This window comes from Chiloscyllium plagiosum, unplaced genomic scaffold, assembly GCF_037043375.1.
Source record: "Chiloscyllium plagiosum isolate Xiang-an unplaced genomic scaffold, Cpla_swu_hap1 HiC_scaffold_7, whole genome shotgun sequence".
Lineage (NCBI taxonomy): Eukaryota > Metazoa > Chordata > Chondrichthyes > Orectolobiformes > Hemiscylliidae > Chiloscyllium > Chiloscyllium plagiosum.
In genome coordinates this window covers 115,728,445-115,753,328 of record NW_028270145.1, presented here as the reverse complement: position 1 = coordinate 115,753,328, position 24,884 = coordinate 115,728,445, and the positions used below count along the sequence as shown (strand labels likewise).

The 24,884-nt window shown below is 43.2% G+C and overlaps 1 protein-coding gene across 1 annotated transcript in view; it reads right to left on the bottom strand.

Annotated features, from left to right (window-relative positions):
• Positions 1-24,884, bottom strand: part of LOC122552049 (desmin-like) — a 159,422-nt gene that overhangs the window by 71,475 nt on the left and 63,063 nt on the right. Inside the window, exon 4 of the mRNA XM_087988631.1 lies at positions 4,913-5,071. Coding sequence (XP_087844757.1) covers positions 4,913-5,071 — 159 coding nt within the window. The remainder of the gene's footprint in view (positions 1-4,912; positions 5,072-24,884) is intronic.

Here is a 24,884-nt window from a genome sequence, read left to right as displayed (position 1 = left end):
TTGACTGACTAAGATTGTTGTATCAATGTCTTTAATACCTATTTGCTGGAACACTTGCACATCATGTTTTGTACAAATACCTCCCTGTATTCCTCAGTTAAACTAAAGACATGATCATTGCACCATTGTTGGTTAAAATGGTGTTAACACTGCTACAATTGACTGAGATTGTTGCAGCAGTGTCATTAACACCTCTTTTATGCAACATTTGCAGATCTTCAGTGCAGGTAACCCTCAGTACCCTGTGCTGCTAACAAAAGACGCACGTGCGACACCATTATCAGTTATGCCACTTTGTTGTAACAGTTTCATGGGACTGTCAGATTCCGTTCGATAATCCGATTTTCAGATAATTGGTATTCGGATAATCAAGTTTCTACTGTATTCCAACATGGTCTCACCAAGGCCTTGTACCATTTGCCTTCTTGACTGCCTTCTCGTACCTGCATGCTTACCTTCAGCAATTAATGTACAAGTACATCCAGGTTTCATGCACATTTCCCTTTCTCAGTTTATAGCCACGCAGGTAATAATCTGCCTTCCTGTTTTTGATCTGAAAGTGGAGAATCTCACATTTATCCACATTATACGGCATCTGCCATGCATTTGCCCAAACACTTAGCTTGTCCAAATCACAGTGAAGCAACTTTACATCCTCCTCTAGCTCACCCTCCCACCCAGCTTTGTGTCACCCGCATGTTTGCAAGTATCACATTCAGTTCCCTCGTCTAAATCAATACATTGTCACTGCCTGCCCTTTTTTCCTATTCTTTCTTTCTTGCCTGACAACCAGTTTTCTAAACATCTCAATGCACTACCCTCCATTCCAAATGCTTTAGAACATCGAACATAGAAAAATACAGCGCAGTACAGGCCCTTTGGCCCTCGATGTTGCGCCGATCCAAGCCCACCTAACCTACACACGCCCACTATCCTCCATATGCCTATCCAATGCCCGTTTAAATGCCCATAAAGAGGGAGAGTCCACCACTGCTACTGGCAGGGCATTCCATGAACTCACGACTCGCTGAGGAAAGAACCTACCCCTAACATCTGTCCTATACCTACCACCCCTTAATTTAAAGCTATGCCCCCTTGTAATAGCTGACTCCATACGTGGAAAAAGGTTCTCATGGTCAACCCTATCTAAACCCCTAATCATCTTGTACACCTCTATCAAGTCACCCCTAAACCTTCTTTTCTCCAATGAAAACAGCCCCAAGTGCCTCAGCCTTTCCTCATACGATCTTCCTACCATACCAGGCAACATCCTGGTAAACCTCCTCTGCACCCGTTCCAGTGCCTCCACATCCTTCCTATAGTATGGCGACCAAAACTGTACACAATACTCCAGATGCGGCCGCACCAGAGTCTTATACAACTGCAACATGATCTCAGGACGCCGGAACTCAATTCCTCTACCAATAAAAGCCAGTACGCCATATGCCTTCTTCACATCACTATTTACCTGGGTGGCAACTTTCAGAGATCTGTGTACATGGACACCAAGATCCCTCTGTTCATCCACACTACCAAGTATCCGGCCATTAGCCCAGTACCCCAGTACACATTTGAAAGCCTTCTGAAAATCCAAATAAACCACGTTCACAAACTCCTTCTCATTAACTCTATTAGGTAAATACTTGAATTCCAGTAAATTTGTCAAGTAGGATTTTCCTTTTGTAAATCTATGCTGACTTTGACCGATCCTGCCACTGTTTTCCAAGTATTCTGTTATTAAATCATTTATAATGGACTCTATCCAGCATTCCTATCTAACAGTTCCGAAGAAAGGTCACTGGACCCGAAATGTTAACTCTGACTTCCATCCACAGATGCTGCCAGACTCATTGAGATTTTCCAGCAATTTCTGTTTTTGCTTTCTATCTGACATTTATTCCACCACCAGCAACAGGCTGACTGGTCTATAATTCCCAGGTTTCTCTCAGCTCCCTTTTTAATAGAAGGGTTATATGCTCCTTAAAGTTTGCAATTCTTCTGATTTTCAAGTTATCTGCAACTTTAAATTTGTCCCTACATATACCAAAATATAGATCATTGATATTTATCAGGAAAAGCAATGTTCCCTGGGCAACTGCACTCCAAGCTTTCCTCTAGCTGAAAAAATATCACTCGACCATTCTCTCTGTTTACTGCCACTCAGCTAATTTTGTATCCACATTGAAACTGTCCCTTTTATTCCATGGCCTATAATTTTTCTTAGAAGTTTGTTGTGTGTGGCACTATTACTTCCTGTTACTTCCTCCAGCATGCTAGTCAAGCATGATTTCCCCTACAGGTATCCATGCTGATTCTTCCTAATTAATCCATCTATTTCCATTATTCCTACTATTTCCTGATGGATTGTTTCTATAAGCTTTCCCACCACTGAAATTAAATTGACTGGCCTGTAATTGTCGAATAAGGTTGTAATGTTTGCAATTCTCCAGTCTTTTGGGACCTCTCTGAGTTAACAGAAGATTGAAAGAGTGTGCACAGAAAATTCCACTCTCACTCCCTTCAATAGCTATGGGTGCATTTCATCTAGTCATGTACCCGTCAGCTTTAAGTATTAAGTATTAACTCTCTATGCAACACTTCTTACCCATCAAATTTGAACACTTTTAATGGTAGCGTTTCCTCCTTTATCACAATGGCCTAAGTAGCATCTCCCTCTTTGGTAAAGACAGTCATACAGTTATAACTGTCCACCCTAATTTGGCACAAGAGCAATCTGCAGAGTAAAAAGCAGTCAAAGACAATATTCAATGCTTACGATTATGTCCCTGAAGTTTATCAGTTTAAATTAAGGAAAAGAAAGAAACTAACCAGACATCTGTAGAGGGAGAAAGAAATGCTATGGAATCACTGGTTTAAATCACTAAACCTACAGAAAAATGTTGAGAATGTGAGAGAAATTATAATCATGAAAGAATTCAGGAATCCCATTTCTGCACGTTTAAACTTTATTAAAAGATTGGAGAAGCAACAGTTCTGGCAGATACCTATGCTATCTCACAAGAAAATAGACAATTTGTACATGGAAGATGTACTGGACTTAGAGAATAGACACAGGGACACCAAAGTAATAAAGAAGAAAGGATGGAACAAGTAAAATGATTTAAATAAGTTAACATGCTTCCATTTTAAATTGAGAAGCTGTGGTGGGAAAAGTAAAACAAATACCTACAGAAGGAATTGGGTTTTATTTTGGAAAATAACTTCACAGGTTCAAAAATACTGACCTCACTAAGGTTGATGGAACAACCAGTAGAGGTAAAAGAAACTGAAATATTGCATGAGGAATACCCTGGATTATTTCAAGACTGTGTTTTAACTGGAAGTAAGGCCTACAGAATTAGACTGGAAGAAAAGGGAAGAAATTATTTGGAAATGTAGTTCTTAGGTGCAACTTTTGAAAATGGGTGCAAGTAAAAAGAATGAGGCTGATATGTTTAGATAATCTTCTTTAGTAGAAATGCATCAAACACATTTGGAATTCAAAGTTACACCAAAGAATCTATTCAGAACGAAATTGGAAACGATACATTGAAAGATGAAGTATCGATAAGGAAATGAAGACCACTCAAATACCGGTCAATGAGGAATGGAAGGGAGAATAAAAGAACAGGATATTATTTAAATAGAGAGAAACCGTGGAAAACTGCAATATAAAGGAAATTGTGGGGGGCGGGGGGGTGGGTTGTGCATGGAACACAGAAAACTAGCACACTGGTGCAGCAGTCAGTCAGGAAGGCAAATGGAATTTTGGCCTTTATTTCAATTATCAGGAAAATCGACGTTTCGGGCAAAAGCCCTTCATCAGGAATAGAGCTATGAAGGGTTTTTGCCCGAAATGTCAATTTTCTTGCTTCTCGGATGCTGCCTGAACTGCTGTGCTTTTCCAGCACCACTTCAATCCAGAATCTGGTTTCCAGCATCTGCAGTCATTGTTTTTACCTTCTTTATTTCATAGGTTGGTGTATGAGTAGGGAATGCTTACTGCAACTGTTCAAGTACTGGGGAGACCATACCTGCAGTGCTGTAAGCAGTTTTGCTCTCCTCATTTAAGGAAAGCAATCATTTCATTGGAGGCAGTTCAGAGAAGTTTCATCAGGATAATTCCTGATACAAATGCCTTATCAGCAAAGGGTGAACAGGTTGGGACTTTACTCACTGGAGTTCAGAAGAACGAGAGGTGATCTTATTTAAACAGAGAATTCTTAAGAGTCTTGACAGAGATGTTTCCTCTAATGGAAAGGCTTTGAATGAGGGAACGTATTTTCAGAATAAAGGGGCACCAGTTTAAGACTGAGATGAGGAGAAATTTCTTTTTTAGAAGTCCTTGCTACAGACAACTGTTAGGGTGGAGTTCTTGTGTATATTTAAGGATGAGATAGTGATGGAAATGCCGCTGAACGTCAAGAGCCGACTGTTAGATTCTATCTTGTTGGAGACGGTAATTATCCAGCACTTGCGTGGCGTCAATGTTACCCAAAGGCAGACCTTGAGGGAGATGGAGGACAGTGCCCCCAATCTACAAAGGAAGGTAATTAAAAGGAAACAATGAAGGCATTTCCTCCCCTCACCTAAGCCTGAGCAGTGTGATCTGCTAGACTAACACCCATTCCCTGATCTCCGAAAGCCTTTCTTCAATAATTAGACACTTAATGACCTTGAATACATTGAGGGTGGTGGGCTTTCAGAGGCCCTGTACTACTGTAACAGTCTGGGCAGAGAGGTGTAAGAATTTTATTTAACCACTCCTGCAAAGGAGCTGTAAAATTCTGCCCATATGTCTAATTGCAGAAGACTAATTATATTTCATTCATTCATAAAGACAGCCATTAACTGGAGTGTAGTCATACAGTTTTCTAAAAATGTAGAGTATGAGACTATTTTCCAAACTTACCTTCTGCTTATATTTCTCCATATCCTCTTTATTCTTTTTAGCGAGCTGTTCATATTCACAATGAATTTCTTTCAGAACCTGTTCTAGTTCGCATTTATTTGTATCTCCTTGCTCAAGGTTCTGTATGTGCTCTACTTTCTTCTGCCAGTAAATGCGCTCCTGTAAGTCAAAACGTCTGTAAAATCAAGGACCATAAAAGACTGCTTGGTTCATCATTGCTCATTCCATTGAGTTATTTTAAGTGAAGCAGTTTGAGACTTTTGAAATACAATAAGACATAACAATCAGCTGCTTTTTGAGTGCTCCTAATGTCTTTGACTTGTTTTAGCTATTTATCATTTTTTGAATTAAAAATGTCTAATATTTATTTTAAATTTACTTTCCATTAATTTAAGTTAATGTCAACTGCTCTAACTGGCCTGACTTACCTTGACATCATATTCTGGATTCACCATATTTATTTCATTTTGATATTTCATAGTGTAAATTTAATGACATGCTGTCTGCATCTATTGGAAAATTACAGTTGCCTTGGCTGTGACTTTTCATTGTGCTTTTGTGGCAAACAACTTCACAATTTACTCTTACATAGACACAATTTCCTTTGTTTCTCTGGACTTAACCATATCTGAAATTTAATGCAAATTATTTCATTAAGGGAAACATGGAACAAAGCCAAATTAATTGAAAATGAGATAAAGAATCTCAGAACTGTTACGTTTCAGAAGGAGGCTAATCATAGGAAAATATGAATTAGGAGTAGCAGTGTCCATTCAGAGCCTAGAGCCTGTTGCACCGCTCAGTACGATTATAGCTGATTTATGTTTCGAATTTCACATTTCCAACTATTCAGATAACATTCAATTTCTTTGCCTAACAAACATCCATCTCTCTGACCTAAATAAATTCAACAACCCTGCTTCACTGCCTTTTGAGGCAGAGTTCCAAAGTTGCACAACCTCAGAGAAAACACAAACAGAAATCTCTGGAGAAACTTAGCAGGTCTGTTGGTTCTCAGGAAGGGTTAATGGACTCAAAAGTTAGCTCTCCCCACAGCTGCCGTCAGACCTGCTGAGTTTCCCCAGCAATTTCTATTTGTGTGTCAGATTTTCAGCATCTGCGGTTCTTGTTTCTATTTTACTTCTGAGAGGAAATCCTTTTCCTCACCTCTATCCTAAAAAGGGCAATCCTAAACTTTTAAAGTGAGCCCTTGCCCTGCACTCACTTACTCACTTATTCTTTCCACATCCATCTTGTTTGGGCTATTCAGGATCTCAACAAACTTTAATTAATCACCGCTCATTCTTATAAACTGCAATGGAAACAAGCCCAGCCTATCCAATTTTTCCTCAGAAGACAACTTTCACAGTTTAGGTATCAATCTATTACACTCCCCCTAAATAGATTCAAATTGCATGTTATGCCTGTGTTACAACTCTGAATGAGCTATTCACTTGTTCCACAGTTCTATCTTTTCCCTCAGTCCTGCAAGTTTTCCCCCTTCAGATAATAACCCAATTCCTTCGTGAAGTCCTCAAATGTATCAGCTTCCATCACAATCTCTTAATCACTCGCTGCATAAAGAGTATTAACTCATGTTGCCATTGCCTCATTTGCCAATTACTTTGAATCAGTGACTGTTTGTTCTCAATCGTTCTTCCAATGTAAACCGTTCTTCCCAGTCTCCTCTCAGCCTTAATGAAAGAGCAAAATACTGGGAATGCTGGATATATGAAATAAAAGAAATATACTGAAAATATTTCAGCCAGCAGGAGGCATCTCCTGTGCCTCCATAAATTGACCTCCATTATCGGGAGGTGGCAACTCAGTTTAGCAATCAGAGGTCCAAGTTAATGCTCTGGGACACAGGTACCAGCCACAGCACTGCAACAAATGGAATTCAAAATCAATTAATAAATCTTGAATTAAAAGCTAAGCTCGGTAATGCTTATCACCAAAACATTGTGATAAAAACCTATCAGGTCACCTGTCTGGCCTACATGTGATCCCAGACCCATAGCAATGTCGTTCAATCTTTAATGCCTACATGAAGAGAAAGAGATTAGTGATGACAAATGTAGGTCCCTTACAGTCAGAAATGGAGGAATGTACAATACGGGACAAAGAAATGGCTGAGCAACTGGATACATATTTTGGTTCTGTCTTCACAAACAGGACACACATGTTGGAGAATGCAAGATTTGGTGAGAGGGAGAACTGAGGGAGATCAATATTAGTAGAGAAAATGGTGCTGGGAAAATTGAGGGGATTGAAGGCAGATAACTCTCCAGGGCCTGATAATCTACATCCCAGAGTACTTAAGAAAGTGACTCTTGAAATACTGGATGTATTGGTGGTCATCTTTCAGGATTCTATAGACTCTGGAAGAGTCCCTTCAGATTGGAGGGTAGCTAATGTTCCTTCAATATTCAGAAAGGGAGGTAGACAGAAACCTGGGAATTATAGACCATTAAGTCTAACATCTGAAGTGGGGAAAATTCTCAAATCCATAATCAAGAACTCTATAGTGTAGCATTTAGAAAGCAGTGGCAGAATTAGATAGGGTCAGCATGATTTATGAAGTGGAAATCATGCTTGACAAATCTATTGGAATTCTATGAAGATGTAACTAGTAGAGTTGACAAGTGGGAGCCAGTCAATGTCGTATATTTGGACTTTCAGAAAACATTTAATAAAGTCCCACTTAAGAGATTACTGTGCAAGATTAAAGCGCATGGGATTAGGGGAAAGTGTATTGAGATTGATAGAAATCTGGTTGGCAGAGAGGAAACAAAGAGAAGGAATTAATGGGTCCTATTCAAATTGGAAGGTAGTAACTAGTGAGGCGCCACAGAGATCAGTGCTAGGACCCCAGCTATTCACAATATATTAACAATTTGGATGACAGAACAGTGTGTAACATCTCAAAGTTTATAGATGATACGAAGTTGGATGGGAGGGTGAACTGTGACAAGAATTCATAAAGTCAGGAAGTATGGGATACAGGGAGATTTGGCTATCTGGATTCAGAATTGGCTGGCTGATAGAAGGCAGAGAGTGGTTGTAGATGGAAAGTATTCTGCCTGGAGGTCAGTGTTGAGTGGGGTCCCGCAGGGCTCTGTTCTTGGGCTTCTGCTCTTTGTAGTTTTTAATAAATGACTTGGATGAGGAGGTTGAGGGGTGGGTTAGTAAATTTGCAGATGACACATAGGTTGGAGGTACCGTCGATTGTATAGAGGGCTGTTGCAGGCTGCAGCGCAATATAGACAGGATGCAGAGCTGGGCTGAGAAATGGCAGATGGAGTTCAACCTGGATAAATGCAAAGTGATGCATTTTGGAAGGTCGAAATTAAATGCTGAATATAGAATTAAAGACAGGATTCTTGGCAGTGTGGAGGAACAGAGGGCAAGTACATAGATCCCCCAAAGTTGCCACCCAAGTGGATAGGGTTGTTAAGAAAGCATATGGTGTTTTGGCTTTCATTAACGGGGAATCGAATTTAAGAGCCGCGAGGTTTTGCTACAGCTCTACAAGTCCCTGGAGAGACCACACTTGGAATACTGTGTCCAGTTCTGGTCGCCCTACTATAGGAAAGATACAGAGGCTTTTGAGAGGGTGCAAAGAAGTGAAGAAGGATGCTGCCTGGACTGGAGGGCTTGCCTTATGAAGAAAGGTTGAATAAGCTCGGACTTTTCTCTCTGGACAGAAGGAGGAAGAGATGAGACCAGACAAGATAATGAGTGGGATAGATAGAGTCAATAGCCAGAGACTTTTCTCCAGGGCAGGATTGACTGGTACGAGGAGCCATAGTTTGAAGATATTAGGAGGAAAGTATAAAGGAGATGTCAGAGGAAGGTTCTTTATGCAGAGAGTTGTGAATGTATGCAATATGTTGCCAGCTGTAGTGGTGGAAGCAGAGTCATTAGGGACATTTAAGCAACTGCTGGACGTGCACATGGATAGCAGTGAGTTGAAGGGTGCGTAGGTTATATTTTACATTAGGATTAAACCTCGGCACAAAATTGTGGGCCAAAGGGCTTGTTCTGTGCTGTACTTTTCTATGTTCTAAGTTCTAAGAATGCAGAGATGCTTTAGCATGATCTGGACAGGTTGGGTGAGTGGGCAAATCAATGGCAGATGCTGCATAATTTGGGTAATGCAAGATTATTCACTTTAGAAGAAAAAACAAGGCAGCAGATTACCACCTGATTGGCTGTAGGTGGAGAGGAGAGTGTGCAGTGGGACCTGAGTGTCTTTGTCCATCTGTGACTGAAGGTAAGCATGCAGATGCAGCAGGTGGTAAAGGCAGCAAATGGTTTGTTGGCTTTCATTGCAAGACGTTTCGAGTACAGGAGCAGGGATGTGTTGTTGCAGTTATACAGGGCTTGGAGGAGGCCACACCTAGAATACTGTGTGCAGTTTTAGTCTCCGTTTCTGAGGAAGGATTCTCTTGCTCTTGAGGGATTGGAAGAAAGGTTTACCAAGCTGATTCTAGGGATGGCGGGACTAACATATGAAGAGAGGTTGACTAGATTAGTATTGTTTTCGCTGGAGTTCAGACGGGTGAGGAGGGAATCTCTTGGAGACCTTTAAAATTCTAACAGGACTAGACAGAATAGATGCAGGGAGGACGTTCCCAATGGTGGGTGTGTCCAGAACCAGGGGTCACAGTCTGAGGATTCGGGATGGTCCATTTAGGATGAAGATGAGGAGACATTTCTTCAACCAAAAAGTGGTGAACCTGTGGAAATCATTACCACAGGAAGTAGTTGATGCCAAAACACAATATACTCAAGAGAGCGGCTAGATATAGCACTTGGGGTGAATGGGACCAAAGGTTATGGGAGAATGCAGAATTAGGCTGTTGAGGTGGAGATCAGCCATGATTGTGATGAATGGCGGAGAAGGTTCAAAGGACTGAATGGGCTCCTCCTGCTCCAATGTTTTAAATAGACCTTTTTTAAAATTCATTTGTGGGATATGGGTGTCTCTAGCTGGCCAGCATTTATTGCCTGTCCCTAGATGTCCTTAAGGAGGTGGTAGTGAGCTGTCTTTTTGAATTGCTGCTGTCCAAGTGCTGCAGGTTGACCCACAATGCTGTTTGGGAGGGAATTCTAGGATTTTGACCCAGTGACACTGAAGGAACTTCACTATACTTCCAAACTTGGATGGTGAGTGGTTTGGGGGGGGGGGGGGAACCTGCAGGTGGTGGTGTGCTAACGTATCTGCTGGTGTTAGACAATAGACAATAGGTGCAGGAGTAGGCCATTCAGCCCTTCGAGCCTGCACACCATTCAATATAATCATGGCTGATCATTCCTAATCAGTATCCTGTTCCTGCCTTATCTCCATAACCCTTGATTCCACTATCTTTGAGAGCTCTATCCAACTCCTTCTTAAATGAAAATGTTGTCCTTGCAGATGGCAGTTGTCATGGGTTTAAAAAGTGCTGTGAATCAGTCCTAGCAAACCAAACATTTCTGTCAAACTGCTACTGAAGTGGAGATGCAGTGAATCTCTATCTTCTTAAGGTAAATTAATAATGGAGAATAAATGATGGCCTAGCCAGCGACACGGAGATCCCGTGAACGAATGAAATAAAATTGCTTCTCTCCACAGATGCTGCCTGATCTATTGAGTATATCCTCTCAATAATTTCTTCTCCAAGGCAGACATTTCCAACAACTTCAATCAAACCATGTAACAGTTCACAATTCTTTCATAATTATAAATCATACTATGGCTCAGCAGAGTCTTGATTACGTTCCCAACATCTGGAATTGGGGAGCAATTAGCAAAAGGATTCCTCCACTGGTTAGAAGACAAGATAGAGAGCAATGGTTAGATAAAATTGGGCGGCATGGTAGCATGGTGGCTAGCACTGCTGCCTCACAGCGCCAGAGACCCGGGTTCAATTCCTGCCTCAGGCGACTCTCTGTGTGGAGTTTGCACATTCTCCCAGTGTCTGTGTGGGTTTTCTCTGGGTGCTCCGGTTTCCTCCCACAATCCAAAAATATGCAGATAGGTGAATTGGCCACGCTAAATTGCCCATAGTGTTAGGTGAAGGGGTAAATGTAGGGGAATGGGTCTGGTTGGGTTGCGCTTCGGCAGGTCAGTGTGGACTTGTTGGACCAAAGGGCCTGTTTCCACACTGTAAGTAATCTAATCAGAATTAAAAACTGATTACGGCACAAAATTTGCAATTCGCCTCACTGAATCAACTATCTGCAAATCTGATTCACTTATGTAACCAACAAACCTTTTGCTATTGTCTGCTGGTTTTTCTCCCCCCACCCCCATATACTTAATCTAATTGTCTTCTAAGAGACTAAATCCACCTCCACAAACAAAATAAGTAGATATATCAGATCATAGCTACCCACTATGTAAAAAGAGAGCCTCCTCTTCTCTACAAGCAACAACTCAAGCTTCACAAGCTTCTAGCAAGAAAGATTCTAATTTTCCCTGGACCATCAGAGGCTGACGGATGACCTTATTCATGAAATCATGAGGGGCATGGATAGGATAAATAAACAAGGTCTTTTCCCCAGGGTCGGGCAGTCCAAAACTAGACGGCATAGGTTTAAGGTGAGAGGGGAATAATTTAACAGGGACCTAAGAAGCAACTTTTTCACACAGAGGGTGGTGTGTGTAAGGAACGAGCTAGCTGAGGAAGTGTTGGAGGCTGGTACAATAATAACATTTAAAATGGGTGTACAAATAGGAATGGTTTACAGGGATATGAGCCAAATGCTGGCAAATTAATTTAGGACATCTGCCTAGAAGGATCACTCGACTCAAAATGTTAACTCTGATTTCTGCCAGACCTGCTGAGCTTTTCCAGCAATTTCCATTTTTATTTCTGATTTACAGCATCCTCAGTTCTTTTGGATAGTATCCTGGGAGTTACCACTGACTAGAAACTGAACTGGACTAGCCATTTAAGATTTGTGGTTGGAAGAGCAGGTCAGAGGCTAGGAAGCTTGCAGTGAGCAACTCACCTCCTAATTCCCCAAAGCTTGCCCATAGTCTACAAGATATGAGTCACAAGTGTGATGGAATACTCCTTAGTTGCCTAGATGAATGAAGCTCCAATGACACTCAAGAAGCTCAGCAATATGACAAAGCAGCCTACTTGATTGGCACCACATCAACAAATATTCAGCCACACCACTACCAACACTGAGCATCATTGTGTGCTATCTACAAGACGCATTGCATAAATTCACCAAGGCTCCTTTGACAGAATCTGCCAATGTTAAAGCTTGAATTCCTTTGGGTGTTTCCTTGCCTCTCCGTGTGCTGGTAGATATGTGTTCTATGTCCTGTATAAACCAACAATTACAACCAACTGGTAAGACAAGAGAAGCAGATATACGAGAACACCACCCAACACCACGACCTGTAAGTTCCCCTCCAGACCACTCATCATCCAGACTTGGAAATATAAAACGCTTTTCCTTCAGGGCCTGTCAGCCAAAATCTGAGAACCTCCTCCCTAATGCCATCACAGGCCTTCCTTGAGCAAATGGACTTAAGGAGGCAGTTCATGAACATTTCCTCCAGGGTAAACAGGATAGGGAATGAATGTTGGGCAATCTAGCGATACCCACAAAGTCAGAGAGATGTACAGCACGGAAACAGACCCTTCAATCCAACTCATCCATGCTGACCAGACATCCTAACCTAATCTAGTCCTATTTGCTAACACTTGGCCCATATCCCTCCAAACCCTTGCAATTCATGTACCTATCCAGGTGCCTTTTAAATATTGCAATCATACTAGCCTCCACCACTTCCTCTGGCAGCTCATTCCACACACACACCACCCTCTACATTCAAACATTGCCCCGAGATCTCTTTTAAATTTTTCCTCTCTCACCCTAAACCTATGCCCTCTAATTCTGGACTACCCCACCCCAGGGAGAAGACCTGGTCTACTTATTCTATCCATGCTCCTCATGATTTTATAAACCTCTGTAAGGTCACCCTCAGCCTCTGACGCTCCAGGGAAAACAGCCCCAGCCAATACAGCCTCTCCCTATAGCTCATATCCTCCAACCCTGGCAACATTCTTGTAAATCTTTTCTGAACTCTTCAAAGTTTCACAACATCCTTCTCAAGAATGTATTTTTAAAAGCAGTCAACAAACAGCAATGTTGGAGAGAATTTGGGAGGTACACAGAGGTTCCAGAGAGAGAACAATCAGCCTATAACACAGCTTAGACATGCATGGAAAGGATAATAAGACTTATGAGGCTGATGTGAGGCTATGGCATGATGTTTCAAAGTAAAACTAGGGACCAAAAAAAGAATTGACTCACCTACAGCAAGGAAAGCACTGAAACAGCTCTGTTAGGGACATGGCTAGTTGTGAAATACAAGTTAGTCTGCGCTGGTCAGTTACTACACTCCAGTATAGTAAGAACATACAAACTTATTGTCTACTGCAATCCAAGAGGAAGATTTATTCAATTGCTGTGCATTCTGTAACAGCACAAGACAAATCGGCACAAACCTGCAAACCTGACTGATCACTCACCAGTGATCATGTGACTCACCCCTTAAAAGGAACACTGTCCCAACATAATGTACACCAACTTAACCTGCAAACTTTCCTTTCATCAAACAACCCCAGTATTTACATATAACATATATGTTGAAGCAGCAAAACTATTTCCATGGATATGACACACAGTTGCATTAGATACAATGAACAATATGCACTATTTAATAAGCAGCTCTATTTGGCGGGTATCTGTCTCGTGCCAGGATCTTCTTACTTTTCTGGTGCAGGATTCATCTTAGGGACACTGAGAACCTCTGGTATAGGCTAGTCCTTGGGGAACATAAAGAAAGTTTCTTCCACGGGCATGGTATCCTCACTGCAATGTGCTGCTGTGGGGATAGTGTGCTGCCTTCAGGACGCAAGGTCTGGCTCCATCTGGAGGTTCTGTGGTGATGGTAGTTCCAGATCAGAAGTCACACAACCCTAGGTTTATTTGAGCTTTTGGAGTGCTGCTCCTTCGTCACGTGGAGTGAAGAGAAGCACACAGGCACATAATTTACAGGCAGAGAGATGAAAAGATCGTACAAATGGTGTGAGTGGAGTATAGACAGGTTGAATAATAAGTCTCTGCGGTGATCAAAAGTGTCAGATAATGTGAGTAAAGTTTAGGGTGTAGGTTTGCTCGCTGAGCTGTAGGTTTGATATCCAGACGTTTCATTACCTGGCTAGGTAACATCATCAGTGGCGACCTCCAAGTGAGGCGAAGCTGTTGTCTCCTTCTTTCTATTTATAAGTGAGTAAAGTGTCAACAGATGACCTATAGTCCAACTAATTGAGGCGAAGAGATAATTACAAACATTTAAAAGTAAGGTGGTGCTGGAAACAAACCAAATGGCTGGAATAATATGATAGATATAAGAGTTGCATGTTGAGATCTAACCAAAGTAACAAATAATCCAAAACTGTACAAACGTGACTGATCACCAAGTATCAGCTGAGGTACTGGAAAAGACAATGGCAGAAACAGCCCTGTCAACCCTGCAAACTCCTCCTCACGAGCATCTGGGGGCTAGGGCCAAAATTGGGAAAGCTGCCTCACAGACTAGTAAAGCAACAACCTGACATTGTCTGTACGGTATGATTCTGTGAGTATGACTATGTCCCAGACAGCGCCATCACCATCCCGGGATATGTCCTGTCTCGCAAGCAGGACAGACCCAGCAGAGGTGGCGGCAGTGGGATACAGTCAGGAAGCAGTTGCTCAGGAAGCAATATTGACTCCAGACCCCATGAAGTCTCGTGGCTTCAGGTTAAACAAGTGCAAGAAAACCTCCTGCTGATTATCATATACTGTCCTCCCTCAGCTGATGAATTAGTACTGCTCCACGTTAAACAACACTAGGAGAAAGCACAGAGGATGGAAGAAGTATAAAATGTATTGTGGGTAGCGGATTTCAATGGTCCACCACCAAGAGTGGCTTGGCAGCAGTACTAGTTATGAGGCTGGATCTGCGAATGAGGGAGGCAGAGAACTTCTTTAAAGTGGGCATCCTTTGAAGAGACTTCACTTCACAGTGGTACAAACTTAATTAGAAACAAAAAAACTGCAGCAGCTGGAATGCAAAGCCAGACAGCATCAGGAGGTGGAGAAGGTCCAAAACATCTACTTCTCCGCCTTCTGATGCTGCCTGGCTTGCTGTATTCTTGCAGCATCTTGCTCGTCTACTCTAGACTGGGTCTGTGGCAGGTAGTGACGGAACCAATAAGGGGGAAAACAGACTTGACCTCATCCTTACCAATCTGCTGGCTGCAAATGCATCTCTGTCCATGACAGTATCAGTAAGAGCGACTTTGTGGAGACAAAGTCCTGAATTCGCATTGAGAATAACCTCAATCTTGTTGAGTGGCACTATCACCGTGCAAAATGGGTCAGACTTCAAACAGATCTAGTAAGTCAAGAATGGGCATCCATGAGGCAGTGTGGGCCATCAACAGCAGCAGAATTGCACTCTAGCACAATCTGTAACCTCATGGTCTGGCACAAAGCCACTCAACCATTACCATCAAGCCGGGGATCAACGCATAGTGTAGGAGGGCATACCAGGAGCAGTACCAGGTATTCCTGAAGGTGAGGTGTCAACCTGGCGAAGTCGCCAAACAGGACTACTTGCATTGCCAAACAACATGAGCAGCCAATGATAGATACAACTCAGTAATCCCACAACCAATGGATCAGAACTAAACTCTGCAGTCCAGCCACATCCAGTCATGAATGGTGGGAGACAATTAAACAGCTCACTGAAGAAAGAGGTTCCACAAATATCTCCATCCTCAATATTGGAAGAGCTCAGGATGAAACTTTCACAGCAATATTCTGCCACATGTGTGAAGTGGATTATACATCTTGGCCTCCTCCAGCAGTCCCCAGCATTATGGATACCAATCTTTAGCCAATTTGATTCACTTCATAGGATATCAGGAAACTGTTTGAGGCACTGGATATTGCAAAGGCTATGGGTCCTGACAACATTCTGGCAACTGTACAGAAGGCTTACAGTCAGAGTCATAGAGATATACAGCACGGAAACAGACCCTTTGGACCAACTCGCCCATTCCAACCAGATACCCTAACCTAATCTAGTCAAAGTTGCCAGCACTTGGCCCATGTTGTAATTGTACCAGCCTCCACCACTTCCTCTGGCAGCTCATTCTATATATGCACCACCCTCTGCATGAAAAAGCTATCCCCGGGTCCCTTTTATATCTTTCCCCTCTCACCCTAAACCTATGCCCTCTAGTTCTGGACTCCCCCACATGGGGAAAAAAGCTTTGTCTACCCTGTCCATGCCCCTCATGATTTTATACACCTCTATATGGTTACCCTTCAGCCTCCGACACTCCAAGGAAAACAGTCCCAGCCTATTCAACCTCTCTCTATAGCTCAAATCCTCCAGCCCTGGTAACATCCTTGTAAATCTTTTCTGAACCCTTTCGAGTTTCACAATAACCTTCATATTGCAGGGACCAGAATTGCATGCAATATTCCAAAGGTGGCCTCACCAATGTCCTGTACAGCTGCAACATGACCTCCCAACTCCTATACTCAAGCTCTGACCAATAAAAGAAAGCATACCAAACGCCTTCTTCACTATCCTATCTACCTGTGACTCTACTTTCAAACACCTATGAACCTGCACTCCAAGGTCTCTTTGTTCAGCAACACTCCCTAGGACCTTACCATGAAGTCTATAAGGCCTGCTCTGATTTGCTTTTCCAAAATGCATCACCTTGCATTTATTTAAATTAAACTCCATCTGCCACCCCTCAGTCTATGGGCTCATCTGATCAAGATCCTGTTTCACTTAGGTAAACTTCTTTGCTGTCCACTACACCACCAATTTTAGTGTCATCTGCAAATTTACTAACTATACCTCCTATGTTCACATCCAAATCATTTAAATAAATGACAAAACGCAGTGGACCCAGTACCGATCAATGTGGCACAGGACTGGTCACAAGTTTCCAGTCTGAAACTAACCCTCCATGCACCACCCTCTGTCTTCTTGAAACGTTCTGAATCAAAATGGCGAGTTCTCCCTGTATTCCATGAGATCTAACCTTACTCACCAGTCTCTCATGGGGAACCTTGTCGAATGTCTTACTGAAGTCCATATAGATCACGCCTACTGGTCTGCCCTCATCAATCTTCTTTGTTACTTCTTCAAAAAACTCAATAAAGGTCGTGAGACATGATTTCCCACGCACAAAAACCATGCTGACTATTCCTAATCAGTCCTTGCCTTTCCAAATACATGTAAATCCTATCCCTCAGGATTCCCTCCAACAATAAATAGTTCCCTGGCTTGTCCTTACCACCCTTCTTAAATAGTGGCAACATGGTAGCCAAGCTCCAGTCTTCCAGCATCTCACCTGTGACTATCGATGATACAAATAATTCTGCAAAGGGCCCAGTAATCACTTCCATAGCTTCCCACAGAGTTCTAGGGTACACCTGATCAGGTCCTGGAGATTTATTCACTTTTAAGCATTTCAAGACATCCAGCACCTCCTCTGTAAAACGGACATTTGTCAAGATGTCACCATCTATTTTCCCACATTCTATACGTTCTATGTCCTTCTCCACAGTAAACACTGATGCAAAGTGTAATACTTCCCCCGTTTTCTGTGGCTCCAAACAAAGACCGCCTTGCTGATTTTTGAGGAGCCCTATTCTCTCCCTAGTTGCCCTTTTGTCCATAATGTATTTGTAAAAACCCTTTGGATTCTCCTTAACCTTATTTGCCAAAGCTATCTCATGTCCCCTTTTTGCCCTCCCGATTTCCCTCTTAAGTATACTCCTACTGCCTTTATACTCTAAGGATTCATTCGCTCTCTCCTCTCTATACCTGACATATGTTTCCTTCTTTTTCTAAACCTAAACCTCAATTTCTCGAGTCATCCAGCCTTCCCTACATCTACCAGCCTTTCCTTTCACCCTAACAGGAACATACTGTCTCTGGACTCTCGTTCTCTCATTTCTGAAGGCTTCCCAATTTCCAGCCGTCCCCAGCGAACATCTGTCCCCAATCAGCTTTTGAAAGTGCTTAATACTGTCAAAATTAGTTTTCCTCCAATTCAGACCTTCAACTTTTAGATCCAGTCTATTCTTTGCTATCACTATTTTAAAGCTAATATAATCATGGTCGCTGCCTCCCCCATTGATACCTCAGTCACCTGCCTAATCTTATTTCCCAAGAGTAGGTCAAGTTTTGCACCTTCTCTTGTGGGCACATCCACATACTGAATCAGAAAATGTTCTTGTACACTCTTAAATTCCTCTCCGTCTAAACCCTTAACACTATGGAAGTCCCAATCTATGTTTAGAAAGTTAAGGCACTTTACCTGAATGCTCGTAGCATACATAACAAAGCCGATGAACTAATGGCACAGATAATAGTGAATGATTATGATGTAGTAGGCATCACAGAGACTTGGTTACAGGGGGGTCAGGACTGGCAGTTAAACCTCCATGGTTTTTCAACTTATCGAAAAGACAGGGAGGTGGGCAGAGGGGGTGGGGTTGCCTTGTTAGTTAAGAACAAAATTAAATCTATGGTATTGAATGACATAGCGTCGGATGATGTGGAGTCTGTGTGGGTGGAATTGAGGAACCACAAAGGCAAAAAAAACATAATTGGAGTTGTGTATAGACCTCCTAACAGTGGTCAGGACCAGGGACGCAACATGTACCGGGAAATAGAGAAGGCATGTCAGAAAGGCAAGGTTACATTGATCATGGGAGACTTCAATATGCAGGTGGACTGGGTAAATAATGTTGTTAGTGGATCTAAAGAAAGGGAATTCATGGAATGCTTACAGGATGGCTTTTTGGAACAGCTTGTCATGGAGCCCACAAGAGAGCAGGCTATTCTGGACCTAGTGCTTTGCAATGAACCAGACTCTATCTTAAAGTAAGGGAACCCTTAGGAAGTAGCGACCATAATATGATAGAGTTCAGTCTGGAGTTTGAAAGGGAGAAGGCAAAATCGGATATAATGGTGTTACAGTTGAATAAAGGTAATTATGAGGGCATGAGAGAGGAACTGACTAAAATAGACTGGAAGCAGAGGCTAACCGGGAAGACAGTAGAGCAAAAATGGCAGGAGTTTGTAGGTATAATTGAGGACACTGTACAGAGGTTCATTCCCAAGAAAAGAAAGATTAACCGGGGAGGGATTAGACAACCTTGGCTGACAAAGGAAGTCAGGAAATGTATTAAAGAAAAAGAGAGATCCTATAAAGTGGCTAAGAACAGTGGGAAATCAGAAGATTGGGAAGGATACAAAAGCAAACAGAGGATAACAAAGAGTGTAATAAGAAAGGAGAGGATCAAATATGAAGGTAGGCTAGCCAGTAATATTAGAAATAATAGTAAAAGTTTCTTTCAGTACATAAGAAACAAACGACAGGCAAAAGTAGACATTGGGCCACTTCAAACTGATGCAGGAAGCCTAGTGATGGGAGATAAGGAAATAGCAGGAGAACTTAACAAGTACTTTGCGTCAGTCTTCACAGTGGAAGACATGAGTAATATCCCAAAAATTAAAGGGTGTCACGGGGCTGAGTTGAGTATGGTTGCCATTACGAAAGAGATAGTGCTAGAAAAGTTAAAAAGTCTTAAAATTGATAAATCTCCTGGCCCCGATGGGATACACCCTAGAGTTCTGAGAGAGGTGGCTGAGGAAATAGCAGAGGCATTGGTTGAGATCTTTCAAGAGTCACTGGAGTCAGGAAAGGTCCCGGATGATTGGAAGATGGCTGTTGTAACCCCCTTGTTCAAGAAAGGATCAAGGCAAAAGATGGAAAATTATAGGCCAATCAGCTTAACCTCGGTTGTTGGTAAAATTCTAGAATCCATCATTAAGGATGAGGTTTCTAAATTCTTGGAAGAGCAGAGTCTGATTAGAACAAGTCAACATGGATTTAGTAAGGGGAGGTCATGCCTGACAAACCTGTTGGAATTTTTTGAAGAGGTAACAAGTAGGTTAGACCAGGGAAACCCAGTGGATGTGGTCTATCTAGACTTTCAAAAGGCCTTTGATAAGGTGCCACACGGGAGGCTGCTGAGCAAGGTGAGGGCCCATGGTGTTAGAGGTGAGCTGCTGGGATGGATTGAGGATTGGCTGTCTGACAGAAGGCAGAGAGTTGGGATAAAAGGTTCTTTTTCAGAATGGCAGCCGGTGACGAGCGGTGTCCCGCAGGGTTCGGTGCTGGGGCCACAGCTGTTCGCATTATATATTAATGATTTGGATGAGGGAACCGGGGGCATTCTAGCGAAGTTTGCCGATGATACGAAGTTAGGTGGACAGGCAGGTAGTACTGAGGAAGTGGGGAGGATACAGAAGGATCTAGACAGGTTGGGAGAGTGGTCCAGGAAATGGCTGATGGAATTTAACGTGAGCAAGTGCGAGGTCTTGCACTTTGGCAAAAAGAATAAAAGCATAGACTACTTTCTAAATGGTGAGAAAATTAATAAAGCCAAAGCACAAAGGGATCTGGGAGTGCTAGTCGAGGATTCTCTAAAGGTAAACATGCAGGTTGAGTCCGTGATTAAGAAAGCGAATGCAATGTTGTCTCTTATCTCAAGAGGGTTGGAATATAAAAGCAGAGATGTACTACTAAGACTTTATAAAGCTCTGGTTAGGCCCCATTTGGAGTACTGTGTCCAGTTTTGGTCCCCACACCTCAGGAAGGACATACTGGCACTGGAACGTGTCCAGCGGAGATTCACACGGATGATCCCTGGAAAGACAGATCTAACATATGAGGAACGGCTGAGGATACTGGGATTGTATTCGTTGGAGTTTAGAAGATTAAGGGGAGACTTAATAGAGACGTACAAAATAATACATGGCTTGGAAAAGGTGGATGCTAGGAAATTGTTTCAGTTAAACGAGGAGACTAGGACCCGTGGACACAGCCTTAGAATTAGAGGGGGTCATTTCAGAACAGAAATGCGGAGACATTTCTTCAGCCAGAGAGTGGTGGGCCTGTGGAATTCATTGCCACGGAGTGCAGTGGAAGCCGGGACGCTAAATGTCTTCAAGGCCGAGATTGATAGATTCTTGTTGTCTAGAGGAATTAAGGGCTACGGGGAGAACGCTGGTAAGTGGAGCTGAAATGCGCATCAGCCATGATTGAATGACGGAGTGGACTCGATGGGCCGAATGGCCTTACTTCCACTCCTATGTCTTATGGTCTTAAAATCCCCTACCAATAACCACCCTGATATTCTTACAGATAACTGAAAGCTCCTCACAAATTTCATTCTCAATTTCCCGCTAACTATTCGGGAGGGGGGCCTATAATACAATTCCAGTAAGGTGATCATCCCTTTCTTATTTCTCAGTTCCACCCAAATAACTTCCTTGGACATATCCCAGGCATATCCTCCGTAAGTACAGCAGTAATGCTAACCCTTATCAAAAATGTCACTCCCCCTCCTCTCTTGCACACCCTCTCCCCCACCTTTATATCCTTCCTATAGCATGCGTATCCTGGAACATTAAGTTGCTAGTCCTGTCCATCCCTGAGCCATTGGGGTGCAATTGTTATGATATTTCAGTCCAATATTCCTAACCACGCCCTGAGTTCATCTGCTTTCCGTGTTAGGCCCCTTGCACTGAAATAAGTGCAGTTTATTTTATCAGTCCTACCTTCTTCCCTGCTTTGTTCCTGCCTGCCCTGATTGTTTGACTCACTCCTTTTCTCAATAGTACCAGTCTCAGATTGATCTCTTTCCTCACCATTTCCCTGGGTCCCACCCCCCCCACCTTACTAGTTTAAATCCTCCCATGCAGTTCTAGCAAATTTCCCTGCCTGTATATTAGTCCCCTTCCAATTCAGGTGCAATCCGTCCTTCTTGTACAGATCACTTCTACCCCAGAAGAGATTCCAATAATCTAAAAATGTGAACCCTCCTCTCCTGCACCAGCTTCTCAGCCACATATTCATCTACTCTATCCTCCTTTTCTTACACTCACTAGCTCGGAGCACTGAGAGTAATCCAGATATTAATACCCTCAAGGACCTTTTTAAATTCCTGCCTAACTTTCTATATTCTCCCTTCAGAATCTCATCCTTTTCCTTTTCCATATCGTTGGTTCCAATATGTACAATGACCTCTTGCTGGCCCCTCTCCCCCTTGAGAACATTCTGCAACCTCTCAGAGATATCCTTGATCCTGGCACCAGGGAAACACACCATTCTGATTTTTCATTGCTGACCGCAGAAACGTGTCTGTGCCTCTGACTAGAGAGTCCCCTATCACAATTGATCACTTGGAATCCAATATACCTCTCATTACATCACAGCCAGTCTCGATACCAGAATCTTGGTGCTCGTGCTACATTCCCCTGAGATGTAAGTTTGCTCGCTGAGTTGGAAGGTTTCTTTTCAGACATTTCATCACCATGCTAGGTAACATCATAAGTGAGCCTCTGCTGAAGTGCTGGTGTTATGTCCTGCTTGCTATTTGTGTGGTTTGGTGTTGTCATTTCCTTTGGTAATATCATTTCCTGCTCTATTTCTCAGGGGGAGGTAGATGGGATCTAAATCGATGTGTTTGTTGATAGAGTTCCGGTTGGAATACCGTGTTTCTAGGAATTCTCATGCATGTCTCTGTTTGGCTTGTCCTGGGATGGATGTCTTGTCCCAGTCAAAGTAGTGTCCTTTCGCATGTGCATGTAAGGATATTCATGATAGTGGGTCATGTCTTTTTGTGGCTAGTTGTTGTTCATGTATCCTGGTTGCTAGTTTTCTACTGTTTATCCAACGTAGTGTTTGTTACAGTTTTTGCAAGGTATTTTGTAAATGATGTTTAGTTTGGTTGTTGTCTGTATGGGGACTTTTAAGTTCATTAGCTGCTGCTTTAGTGTGTTGGTGGGTTTGTGGGCTACCATGATGCCAAGGGGTCTGAGTAGTTTGGCAGTCATTCCCAAAATGTCTTTGATGCAGAGGGAAGTGGCTAGGGTTGCTGGGTACATTGTGTCTGCTTGTTTGGGTTTGTTGCTGAGAAATCGGTGGACTGTGTTCATTGGGTACCCGTTCTTTTTGAATACATTGTATAGGTGATTTTCCTCTGTTCTTTGTAGTTCCTCTGTGCTGCTGTGTGTGGTGGCTCGTTGATACTATGTTCTAATGCTGCTTCGTTTGTGGGAGTTAAAGTGTTCAGCCATGGGGCGGTTGGGTGGGTTGGTTGGTGCAGGTGTCCCAGAGGTGTTCTCTGAAACGTCCCGCAAGTAGGCCTGCCTCCCCAATGTATAGGAGGCCACATCAGGTGCAGCGGATGCAGTAAATGATGTGTGTGGAGGTGCAGGTGAATTTCTGATGGATATTGAAGGATCCCTTGGGGCTTTGGAGGGAAGTGAGGGGGGGAGGTGTGGGCACAAGTTTTGCATTTTTTGCGGTTGCAGGGGCTTCCCGCGCCTCCGTCCTTGAATCCCACCCCTCCAATCGCCACCAGGACAGAACCCCACTAGTCCTCACCTACCACCCCACCAACCTCTAGATACAACGGATCATTCTTCATCATTTCCGCCACCTCCAAACGGACCCCACCACCAAGGATATATTTCCCTCTCCACCCCTATTAGCGTTCTGGAAAGACCACTCCCTCCGCAACTCCCTTGTCAGATCCACACCCCCCACCAACCCAAACTCCACCCCCAGCACCTTCCCCTGCAACCGCAAAAAATGCAAAACTTGCGCCCACACCTCCCCCCTCACTTCCCTCCAAGGCCCCAAGGGATCCTTCAATATCCATCAGAAATTCACCTGCACCTCCACACACATCATTTACTGCATCCGCTGCATCCGATGTGGCCTCCTATACATTGGGGAGATAGGCCGCCTACTTGCGAAACGTTTCAGAGAACACCTCTGGGACACCCGCACCAACCAACCCACCCAACCGCCCCGTGGCTGAACACTTTAACTCCCCCTTCCACTCCACCAATGACATGCAGGTCATTGGCCTCCTCCATTGCCAGACCATGGCAACACGACGCCTGGAGGAAGAGCGACTCACCTTCCGCCTAGGAACCCTCCAGCCACAGGGGATGAATGCAGATTTCTCCAGCTTCCTCATTTCCCCTCCCCCCACCTTTTCTCAGTCCCGGCCCTCAGACTCAGCACCGCCTTCTTGACCTGCAATCTTCTTCCTGACTTCTCCGCCCCCACCCCCTCTCCAGCCTATCATCCTCACCTTAACCTCCTTCCACCTATCGCATTCCCAACGCCCCTCCCCCAAGTCCCTCCTCCCTACCTTTTATCTTAGCCTGTTTGGCACACCTTCCTCGTTCCTGAAGAAGGGCTTATGCCCAAAACGCCGATTCTCCTGCTCCTTGGATGCTGCCTGACCTGCTGCGCTTTTCCAGCAATGTTTTAGACTAAACCAATTTATTCACTGCCACTCACTTAATTTTGGTTTCTGTAGCCAAATAAGGCCATATAATTTCCTTTGCGGACGGGTAGTTTTGCAACCCAATTCTGCAGTTGTACACTCACTGCTACACACCCCTTTAAGAGCAGCATGTGCTCTGTGCATGGTCTGAGGGTGATGTTGGAGAGCTTGAGTGGATGATATCTCTGTTTTTGATTGTAAATTGTTTCGGGACTAAGTGAAACTGACATCCTGTCGTCTATCTCCATTGTGATGGATTGCTGCAACCCAAAATCTTGTTTTGCTGTGGACTGCCAGGACATAAATTCCTCATCAGAGATGTTTGATTCACTCGCAGCAGTCACATCTCCCTCATTACCTTCAGCATGGGTCTTCTTTCTTGGGTTAAATTGATTTTTCTTTGGCAGGACTTATTCTGCACTGCTCTATTTCCTCCAGTGGGTCCTATCAATTTGGTGTATTTGGTTACAGTTTTTTCAGTGGGCTCCCTGCAGCAGTG